This window comes from Emys orbicularis, chromosome 2 (assembly GCF_028017835.1).
Source record: "Emys orbicularis isolate rEmyOrb1 chromosome 2, rEmyOrb1.hap1, whole genome shotgun sequence".
Lineage (NCBI taxonomy): Eukaryota > Metazoa > Chordata > Testudines > Emydidae > Emys > Emys orbicularis.
The window spans coordinates 98032397-98050217 of NC_088684.1; the positions used below are offsets into that span (position 1 = coordinate 98032397).

Below are 17821 nucleotides of genomic sequence, written 5' to 3' on the forward strand. Positions count from 1 at the left end.
GGAAGGGACCCTGAAAGGTCATCAAGTCCAGCCTCCTGCCTTCACTAGCAGGACCAAGTACTGATTTTGCCCCACATCCCTAAGTGGCCCCCTCAAGGATTGAACTCACAACCCTGGGTTTAGTATCAGGGGGTAGCCGTGTTAGTCTGTATCTACAAAAACAACAAGGAGTCTGGTGGCACCTTAAAGACTAACAGATTTATTTGGGCATAAGCTTTTGTGGGTAAAAACCTCACTTCTTCGGATGCAACTCTGACATTATCATCAAAGGGGCTGACAAAGGAGGTGCTGTAGTCATAATGAACAGGTCGGATTATGAACAGGAGGCTGCCAGGCAACGCTCCAAGACCACATTCTACAGGCCACTATCCTCTGATCCCACTGAGGAATACCAAAAGAAACTACACCATCTGCTCAAGAAATTCCCAGCTACAGTACGGGAACAAATCTACATGGACACACCCCCAGAACCCCGACCAGGGGTATTCTATCTGCTATCCAAGATCCATAAACCCGGAAACCCTGGACGCCCCATCATCTCAGGCATTGGCACTCTTACAGCAGGATTATCTGGCTATTTGGACTCTCTTCAGACCCTACTCTACCAGCACTCCCAGCTATCTTCGAGACACCACCGACTTCCTGAGGAAACTACAATGTATTGGTGTTCTTCCTGAAAACACCATCCTGGCCACCATGAATGTAGAAGCACTTTACACCAATATTCCACATGAGGATGGACTACAAGCTGTCAGGAACAGTATCCCTGATGAGGCCACAGCAGGTCTGGTGGCTGAGCTTTGTGACTTTGTCCTCACCCACAACCACTTCAGATTTGGGGACAACTTATACCTTCAAGTCAGTGGCACTGCTATGGGTACCCGCATGGCCCCACAGTATGCCAACATTTTTATGGCTGACTTAGAACAACGCTTCCTCAGCTCTCGTCCCCTAGTGCCCCTCCTCTATTTGCGCTACATTGATGACATCTTCATCATATGGACCCACAGAAAGGAGGCCCTTGAAGAATTCCACCTGGACTTCAACAATTTCCAACCCTGGGTTTAGCAGGCCAATGCTCAAACCACTGAGCTATCCCTCCCCCAATACATAACAGTGCAAATAATCAACATTTGCCTTTTGCACCAATTGCACCAATTGCAACACAATAAGAATGCAACAGTTACTTCAACAAATACGTCTGTGTTTTGTGTAAATTGTTAACAGTGAGTTACAGGGTTGCACTCCATATGCACAGAGCTATCAGCACTATGCATTGATTATATCAACCACAACTTCTGCATAATCAGGGAATTTTACAGACAATAAATGTGATGACATTGAGTTCAAGTTCTGATATCCAGAGATGTCTATGCCAGTTTAAAAATCCTGTGCCAAGCACTTCATGGCCACAGGGGTGTGCTAAAAAGCACTGAAGTCTTTCACCAATTATGTTCACAGCATGCTCTGACTTCAACAACCTTGAGATAACATACTGTGTTGTGATCCAATAACATCAAATTATAGGGGTTGATTTTTACCGATGGCAAAAGTTTGCTATGCCATTTTAAAGACGTGGGAGACACAGAGCTTGCTGCCATCAAGAAAAATAACTACACTAACTATGCAATAAACATTAACATCCAAAATCTGGGCTGCACTCTCTATTAACAATCTTTTAAATGTTTGCCTCAGGGATAAAAATCTTAATGCACTGCATGCCTATGACACTTTTCCTTACTATTCTCCATGTTCTTTTTGTCAGTTTTTCTTTTGAACTTTCTTGTGTTAGATGGTTTACAGATAAATCACCTTACACTTGACACCAAGGAGGGGAGGAAGTTATATTTTTTTCCAGTACAAAGTTTAATCCTGGTAGTAATTTTACATTTTAAATTGGTGACTTGATTCTCTACTGTATTAAATCAACCAGTTACCTTGAAATCTTGTTTGATAATATCTTTCAGCATGAATACTTAAGTGACAAATGACATTTCAGTTAAATTGCATTTCTTAATAAGAGTTACATTGACTCAAATCAGTACTAATAGCAGTTACAAATTTGTTACACCTCACTTGGAAAATTGTGATTTGATTCTTTCACACCTTATTTTTAAGCCTTTGAAAATTCTTTTATAAAGACAAAGCAACTTCGTGAAAATCTTTGTAACCAATATTAAAATGTTACAATGGCTATCTCTTGCAAATGTCTTTATATTATAATTCTCAACTAAGGGCTTGTCTATACTTGAAATGCTGCCGCTGTAGCTCTTCAGTGTAAATACTACCTATGCCAATGGGAGGGGTGCTTCCCTTGGCATAGGTAATCCACCTCCTCGAGAGGAGGTAACTAGGTAGACAGAAGACTTCTTCCATCAAGCTAGATCTGCCTACACTGGGGGTTAGATCAGCTTAATTATGTTGCTCAGGAATGTAGATTTTTTCACAACCCTGAGTGATGTAGCTGGGTCAACCTAACTTTTTAGTGTAGACCAGGCCTAAAAGTACATCAGCTAAATTTAACTGTCCTGTACAAAGACTAAAACAAGAGCCAGATTTGAGAGTCTACCTTCATGTTCTCCTCCCCTACAAGCTGTAGCGAAATGAAGTGGATTTGGTTTTGGATACACTATAATGATAGTATTCTGGCCTCCACAGATAAGAGAGAGGAATGTTCTCCTCAATGCTTGATGACCCTCTTGTGAGGTGCCATCTGTCTGTGCCTCCAAAGGAGACTTGTAGGGTCCCTCTGATAGAGTTTCAATTCCATTCCTGAGATATAGGCAGAATTTCCTGCAGATCTGGGGGACTGGTGCAGACAAGGAAGGCTCTGGTTATGCAGAATGAGAGACAGGTGCTGATGAGGGCATTGGTGCCAACAGAGTGTACCAGTTATTAGCACTAGTGCTGATGTTTTTCTCGCAACTTCCAAAAGAGAAGTGCTGCACGTATGGCTACATGAGTAATTGAAGAGGGCCTCCGTATTATGATGTGTGGATTTGAGGTAAGGGAAGAGGTTTGGTGTCCTGTGTTTCAGTCAGGGGATTCTCAAAACAGAGAAATCAAAGGTGTTAGCGGAATCTAAACTTTTGAGAGGTCCAAGTTAAATTGCTGTCATGACATCCTGCTCTGGAGGAGTGTGGAGAAGAGGCAACAGCACCGCTGTCTATGTCTACAAAGCACTTGTGGGTCAGAGTACAGAAGAAGAGAGCAATGGCACTTCCTCTTTTGTATTCTGTTTTTGCCTCTCTTGTGGGGCCATATGCTTCCTCCTCTTCTTTTTTTCCAGATGGGTCCTGAGCAGGCTTGTGGTGCTGCGACAGAGGAGTCAGTGCCAGACAGGTACAGAACTGGTGCTAAGGCTAATGGTTCAAAATAAGGAGTAGGTGCTCAGATGGGCACTTCTCCAGTATCTCCAAGGCTACTGAGAACTTAATAGGCAATCCTGGTTTGTTCTTTGATTCTGCTTTAGATTTAGCCGTGTAAGGGCTTTGCTCCAAATATAAGTCAAAGAGATTCTGGTTTCAAGCCAGTGACAGAAAGCAGCACTGAAGAAAAAGTGGAAAGTGTATCTTGGGTCGTGTGTAACAAGATGCTGGCACAGAGGCTGGTCTCTGCATCCTCAATGAGCCCGTCAGAGTACCAGGCTATATACATTGAGAACAAGATGGGACTGAAGCCTCAAGCATCTCTCTCTCTCTCTCTCATGGCACAGCAAGCAAAGGCATATAAACTGCATACTGACTTTCCAAGTAGGTCTCACCCAGCCACAGAAGGTGCTGAATGTGGGTGTCTTTTTGAAATGATCACCAGGTAGGAAATGTACCTCTTGAAGTCCTTATGTAGTTCTGGGCTCAAAATGTTAAGGGGCTAAAGACCCCTGGGACAAGGGAAGAACTTTACATTGTGCCACTCTAAATGTTTACAAGAAAATCTTACCCTAGGATAAGGGAAGGTCTAGTCTGAGAACACAAAGCTGAAATCTGCTCACTCTCTGTGCTGATGGCAAAGAACTGAGGTGAATGAAGGGTGCACTCCCTCAGACAGAGTAGGGAAAGGTCATTACCCTCATGCAAGGCCTCTTGTGCACCCACTAATGAACATGGCTTTTCAAGGCAGTTCCACATCTCAACACCAGGCATACCATATCCCACAAGCGGGAATGCACAGAGGCTCTTGAAATTTTAAATTTTAAAAGAGCGACCAAGGTTATTTATACAGCATGATCCTCACCATTTTTAAGGGGGGGGGGAGGGGGAAGGGAATGATGACTGTTTCCACCTATTGATACTTTTAAGATGTTTTATAATGTATTAAAATATATGCCCGAAGAGGTCTTTTTTTTCTATCTTATTCTGAGTTTGGTCAAAACAAATTACTAATATGTCTCAAGGAATCTGAATTACTCATGTTATGTAATATCACTAATATAAATGGAGACTATCAGCTGCACTTTGTATATTGCATTCCATATAGTTAAACAAAAAGATATTTTTTCTCTCCAACTCTAACTGAAAACATGAAAAGAATAGGAATATTCATATTTTTCTCTTTGAAAAATACCTGAGTCAGTTCTGACAGCTACACAGAATGATTTCTTTCACTTATACTTACATGCAATAAATATCTGAGGATGCAAAATTGTTTTAATTTCAATTAATCTACTTCTACCACATGGACTTTTCTTACTAAAATGTTGTCACTCACCTGCCAAGCACAATCTTTCAGTTCTTCAGTTGGCATTGGGATTACAAGAAGATTCTGAAGAATAAAAGCAGCCTAAAAAAAGAAATGAAAGCATCGATACTGCCATCTTGCTGCAGCAGCTAAACAAAGCAAAGTAACCAGATCCAACAGCACTCTAAAAGCAAAAGCACAGGTCAAATTGATATGTTAATCAGCAAGTCACCCTGCTGACTTAAATATTCCTGAGGCTGTTTCAAATTTCAAGCTTCTAGAAAGTTTAAAAGGGACACAGTCAACTTAAAAATCACAAACACCTACAACTACTATAACAAAGACATTTGAGAGAGAGAAAAAATCTTCACTTTGTGAAACTGAAAGCACTTTATACAGCAGTTTATTGTTTTCCCAGTATAATGTTGGTGTGGATTTTACAGAGCAGCAGTAAAGAGAAAAATATTTTAAAAGAACAGAGAAATGTGATTTTAAACACATCAAAAAGGCAGAGTAAGTCTGGGGAAGGTGTAGTAACTGAGACTACTTGAAACTTAAAAATGGGTAGATTTCAAGTTGACTCTTTCTAAGACACTGCACTTCAGCAAAGTCCTTCAACAATGACCCTCAGTGCATTATGTGCTTGACTATTTTTGTTTAAATTGTAAGATCATTGGTGCACGACAGTGTCTTTCTTTATTTGTGCAGCACCAAACACATGCTGCCACACAAACAACACAGTGCCAATGCCACTTAAGTTTTCCCCTTTAAATATCTAAGGAATATTTTTAACAATGGGTTCAATGATAAAATGTGAAATTATTCTATCTAGTGTCATTGAATCATTTTACAAAATACAATAAAAGATGATCCCAACAGCTCTATGATGACGTGGGCATTAAGTTTTACAATATGAGAGGTTTAAACTCTTTTAAAGCTTTTTTCGTGCAGCAATGCTTACAAGTGGTTTTACTTGGAATAGGTAATTTGTTAAGTAAATGTTTAGCTGAAGTGTTTTTTAATGTCTTAAAACTCAATTATAAAGCTTGAATCTAACTACATCTTGGTTGCACTGTGGTCATTGAAGCAAACTGAAAAGACATTTACAGATGTTATTTTAAACTCTTTCAACACAATTAAAAATATAAACGATTGGCTGAACATTCCTAGCTCTATTTTTCACTAGAAGGTGCCTCATGCCGTTCAAAATTTTATTATGGCTATAAGGAAAACAGAGAAGCAAAATTGCTATTTCGTTTTTGAGAAGTGTGTTACATTAAATTCATAAATGGTTCTCAGATTCACCCCCGTTTGGATCAGTGTTTGTCTAGCTCTGAGTTGAGATATCAGAACAAACCTATAGCTTCATTTCAAGAAGGCTGAATTTCTTAATGCCTGTTTTGCTTCAGCCTTCACTAAAAATGTTAATGCTGACCAGATGCTCAACACAATTAATATTAACAACAAGGGGAAAGAAACACAAGCCAAAATAGGGAAAGAACAGGTGAAAGTATATTTAAGTAAGTTAGATGTAATCAAGACAGCAAGCCCTGATGGAATTCATCCCAGGGTATTTAAGGGACTAGCAGAACCATTAGTAAATTTATTTTTGAGAATTCATGGAGGTCGGTGAGGTCCAAGAGGACTGGAGAAGGACAAACATAGCACCTATCTTCAAAAAGGGGAACAAAGACAACCAAGGCATTATAGATCAGTCAGTCTAACTTTTATACCTGGAAAGAAACTGGAACAAAATATTAAACTATCAATTTGTAAGGGCCAAGAGGATAGTAGGGTTACAAGGAATAGCCAGAAACCAACCTAATTTCCTTCTTTGACAGGGTTACGGTTTAAGGGATAGGGGTAAGCAGTAGACAGGATACATCTTGATTTTAGTAAGGCTTTTGACACAGTCCCACATGATATTTTCATGAGCAAATCAGGGAAATATGATCAAGATGAAATGATTATAAGATGAGCGCAAAATTGGTTGACAGACCATACTCAAGAGTAGTTATCAATGATTCACTACCAAACGGAGGGCGTATCTAATAGTGTCCCACAGGGGTTAGTATTGGGTCTAGTACTATTCAATATTTTCATTAATGAATGGATAATGGAGTGGAGAGTAGACATCAAATTTGTGGATGACACCAAGCTCAGAGGGGTTGCAAGCACTTTGGAGGATAGGATAAGAATTCAAAATGACCTTGACAAATTAGAGAACTGATCTGAAATCAACAAGATGAAATTCAATAAAGACAAGTGCAAAAGTACTACACTTAGGAAGGGAAAATCAAATTCCCAACTACACACAATGGGGAATAACTGGCTTAGGTGGTAATACTGCAGAAAAAGACCTGGGAGTTATAATGAATCACAAATTGAATATCAGCCAACAATGTGACACAGTAGTGAAAAAGGGTAATATTATTCTGGAGTATATTAACAGCAGTGTTGTGCATAATATCCGGGAGGTAACTGTCCTCTCTACTTAGCACTGGGGAGGCCTCAGCTGGAGTACTATGTCCAGTTTTGGGCTCTACCCTTTAAAAATGATGTGGAGAATTTGGAGATAGAGTCCACAGGACAGCAACAAAAATTATAAGAGGTTTAGAAAACATGGCCTATAGGAAAGGTTAAGAAACTAGGCATGCTTAGTCTTGAGAAAAGAAGACTGACAGGGGGCGGGGCGGAGACCTTATAACAGTCTTCAAATATGTTAAAGGCTGTTATAAAGAGGATGGTGATTCATTGTTCTCCATATCCACTAAAAGGCAGGACAAGAAATAATGGACTTAATCTGCAGCAAGGGAGATTTAGGTTAGATATTAGGGAAAACTACTCTTATAATTAGAAAGTTAAGTCCTGGAATAGGCTTCCAGGGAGGCTGCGGAATCCTCATCAATGGATGTTTTTAAGCACAGGTTGGACAAACATCTGTCTAGGGATGCACTCCGACAGCTCAATTGCTGAACTGTTCATAAAGCTTTCTCCCAGTCTATGAGAGGTATCCTGAGAATGGTTTATCAACAAACAAGAAATAAGAATTTTCTATTTAAAGGTGAGATGCTTCATTGCTTAAGGTATTAGATATACCTGTTACGCTGGGCAAAATATACCTCTGATGCTTCTCCATGACCAATGCATCAACCTTAAAGTATCAACGTATAAATAAAATTTGAGCATATTCCAGAATTTAACAGAAGTTGCAACAAAGACCAGTAGAATACACTGGTTTTGAAAGCGTACATAACTTTGTGCTTTATATTTGAGTATCATGGTGTCCTTAGCTAGCAATAGACAAACTACTAGTCATCACCTTGCAGTTTTTGTTGCTTACAAACCACCCATTGAATAACGTGAAAAGACAGACTTCTAGAGTCCTTTTTTAAACTATTTAAATTAAGTAAGCAGCTACTGGATAATAAATACAAATTGTACGTATAATGTAATAGCTTATTTTACACAGTGCTGTGGTGTTAGCTACCAATGTGAAAGTGGTCTCTAACCTCAGAGGATTAAGATTCTAATTTATAATCCGTAGCACGTGTGTCACTTATTACCAATAAATATTTTGATACACTTTTCTGTTTAATAAAAGAAAAATACACAGTTTAATGTGCAAAGTTAAGTAATGAGCATAAAGTGAACCCAACCTTTAAGTTCTTTTAACATGGAGAAAAGCAGACAAGAAAAGCCTCTGCATTACATACCATATCAAAATGAACTTAAAACCATTTGCAGTCTAGACGTCAAGATGCTATAAAAATGTATAGCAAGAATGGCTAGAGATTATTCTTATAAGGTTAAAGAAAGTAACAGCAGACAATATCTTTGTATGCAACTCATTATTTTTATGACCCCACTGAGACTAGCATATCACTGAAACAAATTACTTCTGCTTTACATTAGTAGTCATGTCTCTGGTGCTTTTCAAGCGAATGCTAAGACAAGACAAGAAAAAGATGTATTTTCATTAGGTAGCATTTAACTTACAAGGCAGCAGGAATGTTGTGCCACCTGAGATAAAGTCTTGGAAGCTTTCCTCTCAGTAACAGCTTACAAAGGAAGCATCTTGTACTATTTTTTCCCCTGAAGATACATTCATAAGAGAAATGTGTATTCATGGCCAATAGGAGGACAAAGACATACCTCTCTGCGTACCATGCTACATTCCGATTGGTCCAGAAGAATGTTTATCACTGTTCCCCATAACCCTCCTGAAATGTTCTGACAGCTGTCTGCTAAAGCAATGCATCCTAATTCAAGAGATGTAAGAGCTGATCCAATTCCAAGGGAGGTGAACCTTACCTGGAACATTTTAGCAAGAAAGAACCTGCATTTCATTGTATGAAATGTTAATATTTCATAGTTCATTCTGAAACCTTTATAATAAAGCATGCAGTCGTCATTATCTCTAAATTCTCTTGAACAGCTACTAATGAATTACTTGTATTATCATAGAAGAGCATATAAAAGACCAACAACATAGCTTTCAGTATCTGGATGAGATAATTCTCTCCATCTAACAAACAGATCAGGCATGTCTAGAAAGTTAAAAAAAAATGTGAACATCTTTAAGTGGTCTCAGGGTTGTGCACACCTCTATTTTTGTAACACTATATATATCAGGGATCGGCAACCTTCGGCACGCGGCTCACCAGGGTAAGCACCCTGGCGGGCCTGGCTGGTTTGTTTACCTGCCACATCCATAGGTTCGGCCAATCGCAGCTCCCACTGGTCGCGGTTCGCCGCTGCAGGCCAATGGGGGCGGCGGCAAGCGGCGGCCAGCACATCCCTCGGCCCACGCCACTTCCCGCCGCCCCCATTGGCCTGGGATGGCGAACTGCGGCCAGTGGGAGCCGCGATCAGCCGAACCTGCAGTCGCGGCAGGTAAACAAGTTGGCCCGGCCCGCCAGGGTGCTTACCCTGGAGAGCTGTGTGCCAAAGGTTGCCGATCCCTGCACTATATAAAAGGAGCATTTTATTGTATATATATTTTCATTAACAAATATAAACAAAATAGCACAGCATTCACCATTTAATATTAACTGCTCAGTATGAAAATGGATGCAGATGCCTTATCTGAAGCCTACAAACATCTTAAAAATGTCATATGAAAGAAGAACACCTGAATATTCTTTTTAATTGTAAATGGCGCCAGTGTTTAAACTAGACTTGAAACCTGGCTGATCAAAGCTGTTTATACACTGTTTTTGTAAGTAGGTTACTATGACTGTATCCCTGACTAAATATGGATAGTGAGTTGTTCATGAACACCTTGTTACCCAAACTGTAAAATACGAAATACCCCCTCAGACAGTCCTCTCGTCAATGTGGTCATAACATTTTGTGAAAAAAAGGCAGCAAGCCCCAAATTTTCTGTTTAGATTCATCTCTGGTGCCCACCATCATAGTGTCATCTAACTGCCACTAAAGATCAAACCAAAGATAGTTGCTAAAATAAGGCAATAGGACTGAATACACATAGAAAGCAGATATGATGAGTAAGATGGCGGCATTATCTAGTTACTTTTCAGAGTGAGCCTGTCCTGGAATTGTATATGTAAAGTTCCAGATAATCAGTTTTAAATAAAATGTTCTTGATAGTTTGGGTCTGAGCATATTTGCTTTAAATTTTTGTGAAAGTCATGCTAATAGGAACTTTTTTTTAAGTAGAGACAAGGTGGCTGAGGTAATATCTTTTATTGGACCAACTTCTGTTGATGAAAGAAACAAGCTTTCAAGTTTATGCAGAGCTCTTTCTCAGGTCTGGGGAAGGTAATCAATGTCATAGCTAAATACAAAGATGAAACCAATAAGGAGTTAACTCATATTGTAAGAGACCATTCAGTGGGCAGTTAACACCTCTACAGTAGCTGGACAAAGGAAGGTCAGTGGATTGCGGATTGTTGTAACAAGCCATAAATCCAGTCTTTATTAAGTCCATGATTTTTGGTGTCTAGCAGAGTTATCAGTTTAAGTTCCCAGTCTTGTCTTATGAAGGTGTAGTGAAGGTTTCCTTTGAAGACAAAGACCGGTATGGAATGATTATTTTGTAAGAAGTGCTTGCCCATAGGTGACACAGTGTTTTGTTTTGTTTTAAATCAGCCACGGGTACTAGAATGACTTCCCAATGGGCCACCGTGAGGAAGAATATCTGGTCAAATGCACCACAAAACCAATGATATACCGGAGACACATCAATGATATTGGCATCCTCTGGGAAGATATCCTAAACTCCCTCATAGATTTCCACCAAAACTTCAACCACCACCACTCATCCATCAAACTCTCTCTAAAACAGTCCCACACCAACATGCACTTCCTGGACACCATGATCAGCTTCAACAATGGAAGTATATCAAGAAACTCATGGATCACCCCTCTTACCTTCACTGATTTAGTAACCACCCCAAGAAATTAGTTATCTACAGTCAGGCACTCAGATACCACAGAAATATGCTCCAAGAAGAAAACCCAGGATACACAAATTAACACACTTAAAACTGCCTTTACTAAACAAGGACACCATCATGGAACGGGCCATCCAAATATTCTGAGAGAACCTACTTCAACACAGGAAAAACAAAAGACAAACAAAAAACTTCTGACTGAACGTCCCTAGTTGTCACATACCACCCCACCCTGAAGCCCATATAGGTTATCATTAAACAATTACAACCCATACTTGATGGATACCACATTCTGAAAGAAATCTTACCCGATCCTCTCTTCTGGTCTTCAAACAATCTCTCCAAACTCAACATCAGAAGCAAGCTCCCCACAGCTCAGGATTCACCAACTCAAGGTGGCATCAGACCCTGCCATAAAAACAGACGCAAAACCTGCAGACATATCATCTCCCATGCTACAATGATCAATACCCCTCCAACACACCTTTCAAGATCCATGAGTCCTACACATGCCTATCACAACATGTGGTGTACCTCATCCAGTGTACTAACTGCCCCAACAACAACTATGTGGGTGAAACAAGACAATCACTATGCTCTTGAATGCACTCACACAGAAAAATGATAAAAGACAAAAACACCGTATCACCTCGGGAGAACACTTTCCACTCCATATCTGACCTCTCAGTCCTTGTTCTCAAAGGAAACCTGCACACCTTCAAAACACAAGCCTGGGAACTTAAATTCATAACTCTGCTAGACACCAAAAATCATGGACTTAATAAAGACTGGATTTATGGCGCATTACAACAATCTGCAACTCACTAATCCACCTTCGTCCTAGGACTGCAGAAGTTAATTGACCACTTCAAATGGTCTATTGCAACATATGTTAATTCCTTATTGGTTCCACTCTTGTATTTAGCTGTGACACTTAGGGCTTGGCTACACTTGCGAGTTACAGCGCAATAAAGGAGCCCCGGGTGCACTAGCTCACTACCCGTCCACACTGGCAAGGCACGTAGAGCGCTCTGACTCCGCGGCTACAGCGCTGCTGGTACTCCACCTCGGCGAGTGGAATAACGTTTGCTGTGCCCCCGCTGGAGCGCTGCAGCACCAGTGTGAATGGGGAGTTGCATTACTGCCCTCTGATTGGCCTCCGGTAACGTCCCATAATCCCCTTAAGTCAAGTGGCCACTCTTGTCTTTGAATCGCAGCAGGAATGCAGATATGCTCTTTGAAAGCTCCGTTTCTGACAACCGGATGCTTAGCTGCCCCGAGACAAAGCAACCATTAGTGTGGAGTGTGTGTGTGTGTGAGTGAGTGAGAGAGAGAGGGGCGGGGGGAGGGGAGGGAGGGGTCTGCTGCTGTCTGAACTTACAAGACAGCAGGATGACACGCTCTCAGCTCCCCAGAAACCCACTCTCTCCCCCCACATACACACAACACACTCCCTGTCACACTCCACCCCACCCTTCCCATTTGAAAAGCAAGTTGCAGTCACTTGCATGCTGGGATAGCTGCCCATAATGCACCGCTCCCAATGCCGCTGCAAGTGCAGCAAATGTGGCCACGCCAGTGCACTTGAAGCTGTCAGTGTGGACAGACTGCAGCGCTTTCCCTACTGCGCTCTATGATGGCTGGTTTAACTCAAAGCGCTCTACATCTGAAAGTGTAGCCATGCCCTGAATAACATTCCCAGACTTGAAGCAGAGCTCTGTGTAAGCTTGAAAGCTTGTCTCTTTCATGAGCAGAAGATGGTCCAATAGCAGATATTACATCATCCACCTTGTCTCTCTAATATCCTGGGACCAATACGCTACAACAGCACTGCAAACAACTTTTTTAAAAGAGCATTTAAAAATGTTTCTGCCTAGTTAAACTAATGCAAATAAATCTCTTCCATGGAAAGACCCCAGAAACAACTATCCTGGATTATCAGGAAAAGAATGGAAGGTGAGGGGAGACAGAGAAATGAGAATAGTAGGGCTGTCGATTAATCGCAGTTAATTGCGCTGTTAAACAATAGAATACCAATTGCAATTTATTAAATCTTTTTGGATGTTTTTCCATATTTTCAATATATTGATTTCTATTAAAACACAGAATACAAAGTGTACAGTACTCACTTTATATTATTTTTATTACAAATATTTGTACTGTAAAAATAAAACAAAAGAAAATATTTTTCAATTCACCTCATACAAGTACTGTAGTGCAATCTCTTTATTGTGAAAGTGCAACTTACACATGTAGATTTTTTTTTTGGTTACATAACTGCACTCAAAAACAAAACAATGTAAAACTTTAAAGCCTACAAGTCCACTCAGTCCTATTTCTTCTTCAGCCAATTGTTAAGACAAACAAGTTTGTTTATATTCACGGGAGATACTGCTGACTGCTTCTTATGTACAATATCACCTGAAAGTGAGAACAGGCGTTCGCATGACACTTTTGTAGCTGGCATTGCAAGGTATTTACGTGCCAGATGTTTTAAACATTCGTATGCCCCTTCATGCTTCGGCCACCATTCCAGAGAACATGCTTCCATGCTGATGATGCTCGTAAAAAAAAACAATGTGTTAATTAAATTAGTGACTGAATTCCTTGGGGGAGAACTGTATGTGTCCTGTTCTTTTTTGCCTGCATTCTGCCATATAATTCATGTTATAGCAGTCTCGGATTATGATCCAGCACATGTTCATTTTAAGAACACAGTCACAGCAGATTTGACAAAACGCAAAGAAGGTACCAATGTTAGATTTCTAAGGATAGATACAGCACTCGACCCAAGGTTTAAGAATCTGAAGTGCCTTCCAAAATCTGAGAGGGACGAGGTGTGGAGAATGCTTTCAGAAGTCTTAAAAAAGCAACACTCCGATGCAGAAACTACAGAATCCGAACCACCAAAAAAGAAAATCAACCTTCTGCTGGTGGCATCTGACTCAGATGATGAAAATAAACATGTGTTTGTCCACTCTGCTTTGGATCGTTATCGAGCAGAACCCGTCATCAGCATGGACGCATGTCTTCTGGAATGGTGGTTGAAGCATGAAGGGACATATGAATCTTTAGCGTATCTGGCACATAAATATTTTGCGATGCTGGCTACAACAGTGCCAGGTGAATGCCTGTTCTCACTTTCAGGTGACATTGTAAACAAGATGCGGGCAGCATTATCTCCTGCAAATGTAACCAAACTTGTTTTTCTGAGTGATTGGCTGAAGTAGAACTGAGTGGACTTGTAGGTTCTAAAGTTTTACATTGTTTTATTTTTGAATGCAGTTTTTTTTTTTGTACATAATTCTACATTCGTAAGTTCAACTTTCATTATAAAGAGATTGCAGTACAGTACTTGTATAAGGTGAATTGAAATATACTATTTATTTTGTTTTTTACAGTGCTAATATTTATAATCAAAAATAAATATAAAGTGAGCACTGTACACTTTGTATTCTGTGTTGTAATTGAAATCAATACATTTGAAAATGTAGAAAACATCCAAAAATATTTAAATAAATGGTATTCTATTATTAACAGCGCGATTAATCATGTGATTAATTTTTTTAATCACTTGACAGCCCTAGAGGATAGGGATTCATTTTAAGATGCTTTGACAGAAAAATTCTAACAGTGATTACTCTTTAGAATACTTTTTTAAAACACACATTTAAAATTATGACACGTTAGTTAAGTCTCAATATTAAACATAATTTTTAGATTTGTAATATATTTGTTTCTTAATCTTGGAGCAACAGTTTTATGCCAGAGTACACTAACCTCAGGATCTCTATCTACCCATAATGGAACTAGCCATGCCAGACCAAGCCGAGAAGGAACTTGTTCTTCACTTTTATCGTAAGGCAAGAACCAGAGAGACACCCAGTCCTGATCAGAAAAAAAAAAAAAAAAAGGATTTGTTTCAGACAGTAACTGTTCAAATAACCTCTTCCCTCCAACTATATAAACTATTTTTTTTTCTTTATTTCAGTACAAAGCACTAATATTGTATGGCAAAGATTCTGGAGGCAAAATGTAAAGCTTAACAATATTACTGTGTGGTATAAAACACTTTTTGCATTATAAACAAAATTAAAATGAAAAATGTACTTGTCTGTAAGACAAGACTATTGTCTTAATATGGTATAATGGTTTCTAAATTAACAAAGAAAAATAAATGCTGAGAAATAAATGCTTAATTCTGTCTATTACCTGCACAAGTGAGAAATGCTATCCAAGACACTAACTTTACTATTCTTGAACTGTGTAGTCCTTTACTTCACCAGGAGCCTCCTTTATTTTATTGGGGATATTTCCAGTGTAAAATACTATGCAACATGAGTAAGGGTAGCAGAATTAAAAACATCTGCTATCTGAACCCAGTGTGAACTTCCTGAACTAATTTTTTTTCATTCTTAACAGAGAGCATTCTTATTCTGGATTTTAGTCTCCCAAAATGGATTATAGTAAAATTCTGGCTTTGCTTTTAGCCAGTTTAAGCTCAGGACCATGACTTCCACCTTACTCTTAACCCTAAAAAACTGCAATTTACAGAATATGGTCACAAGCACATTTGGGGGATACATTATAAGGATTTAATTAAACAAAATCAAACCATACTCATTAGTAGGCATTTTAGCCAGTTTAATTTTTCACATAAGCACCTAAGCAACTTTATAGATTATCTACATCTGCACAAAGACTTAAGACATTTAATAGAAGAGTCCAGAACCTCAATGTGTTTATTTAGGCTCTGATACACCACAAAGCTTAAGCACGGTCTTAAATTTAATGGGACTCACTCACACATTTAATGTTAAGAACATGTTTCAGGACTTTCTTGAATCAGCATCTTGTACATCAACACTACCATAAGCAAGTTTTAATATTGTGCAGCATTCTGTTAAAAGAACCTTCATTTTCAGAACTGTTGGGCAAATCAAGGTATTTTTATTCAACCAGTACGGTTTCCAAGTACCAGAAGTAACCTCATTTAAAATAATTTTGAAGACACTATCCTTATTACACAATTATTTTAGAAGTAAATACCATACTTTTAGCCCTGATTTTCCATCCTTGCCTTTGAATAGTACCTCATTCTGCAAGTAGTTCCTCTTAAATCAGAAGGACTACTTGCAGAGTGATACTGCTCAGTAAGTAAGGTTAGCAGGACTGGACCTTAGCTAGTATATGTGGTACACTTAAAATAGTGATATTAGCATTCTCTAGTATTCAAATTCAGTAATTTAAAGCATCACATTTCCAAGGAAAACATCAGTTAAAATTCAATTTTCTGCTCTCTAAAGGCAAACAAAACTAGACTGTCGGTTTGAACTCTGTCAGTAACAATGTGTCAATGCTTAAATTACACAGATGAAAAACTAAGGGCAGCTTTTAGTGCTCTCACCATATTTTTGGCTTGAGACATCATTTCATGGGACAAGTGAAGCAAGCAAAGTACTGTGCTCTTTGTGACACCTTTGCCCATGAAGGACATAGCATTTCCTCCCCATTCAACATAAAAAGATGAGATGACCTGTAATAAAATAAAAAATAAAAATAAAATAATACAACATAATTTCATGGTGGCTTTACTATGAGGAATACATAGATAAATACAAACAGTCCTGCAGACTTCAGTTAATTTAAATCATGACTAAGTGCAAATAGCAGCCTTTACCTGCAATTTTAGAAATACCTTACATTTCTAGTATAACAAGCTACTTGGTCAGAGGTTCATTTATGATAAGGCTGTACCCCAGTGTTCAATGTCCTGCTCTTCTCTTGGCTCTCATTCAGGTCCGCAGTGTCCTTCATTTGTCTATAGGCCAGTTACCGAATGGATCTTTTATGTGGTTTGACAGTTATTCATGATCAGGTGTTTTTGTTCTGAGTCTTGTATTAGTATGCCTGGGATTACAATGTATTGTTTTGCTAAACATGTTCAATTTTTAGCCTTGGCTAATTCACATATCCAGCTTGCCACAAACCCTATGTCCCAAGTTACTATTTTGTATTAAAACACCCCCTTTGGATAACTTAAAAACAAAACATCTTTTGCATGGCTGATAAAGACACACATACTTTTCAGTTATGGCAGTCAATTAAAATATTTTGTAGCTCTTCATAATTGTCTGTTGGATAGCCAGCTTTCCAATATTATGAAGAAATTATTTATGGCTATCTTGGTTCTCAAATAAAGGGAATGGTGCGGATAATGCTGTACTTCTTGCTAAAAAGTAAATTGGTTATTACAAGAAGCTTTCTGTAAAAAAAGCTTTTGTGTTTAGTTGTTGGCGCTTTGTACAAAACTTACACTACAGAAAGAGGGTTTATATTGGGCAGTTTATTTTGACTTGCACTGATATAAATAGAAATTTTAATTTTAAACATCAAAACCTGCTAAACAGTGATATGGTCACAAAACTGATGTAACCATCAGGTGTAAGAATTACACCTAAAGAACATTTTCCACCAAAAACATTGCTATTATAACTTGCCCATTTGCCTGTTCCTTCAAGCCACCCCCTTCCATAAAAACCCCAAACCAACCCACTATTAAGTTATCTGTTATATTTGGTTCACTTGAAATTGCATGAAACTTACTGCAGACAGGACCTAAATGTTAGCAATTAGTTCCTTGTTGCCTTCATCCTAGCTGTTACCTATGACCACTTTCTATCACGTGACACCATCTATAATCTTGGTCCCATTTTTTATTCTAC

The 17821-nt window shown here is 39.0% G+C and overlaps 1 protein-coding gene across 1 annotated transcript in view; it reads right to left on the minus strand.

Moving 5' to 3' along the window:
- RTTN (rotatin) overlaps positions 1-17821 on the minus strand; it is a 165762-nt gene that overhangs the window by 67033 nt on the left and 80908 nt on the right. Inside the window, 4 exon segments of the mRNA XM_065398735.1 lie at positions 4708-4779; positions 8833-8991; positions 14877-14984; positions 16504-16632. Coding sequence (XP_065254807.1) covers positions 4708-4779; positions 8833-8991; positions 14877-14984; positions 16504-16632 — 468 coding nt within the window.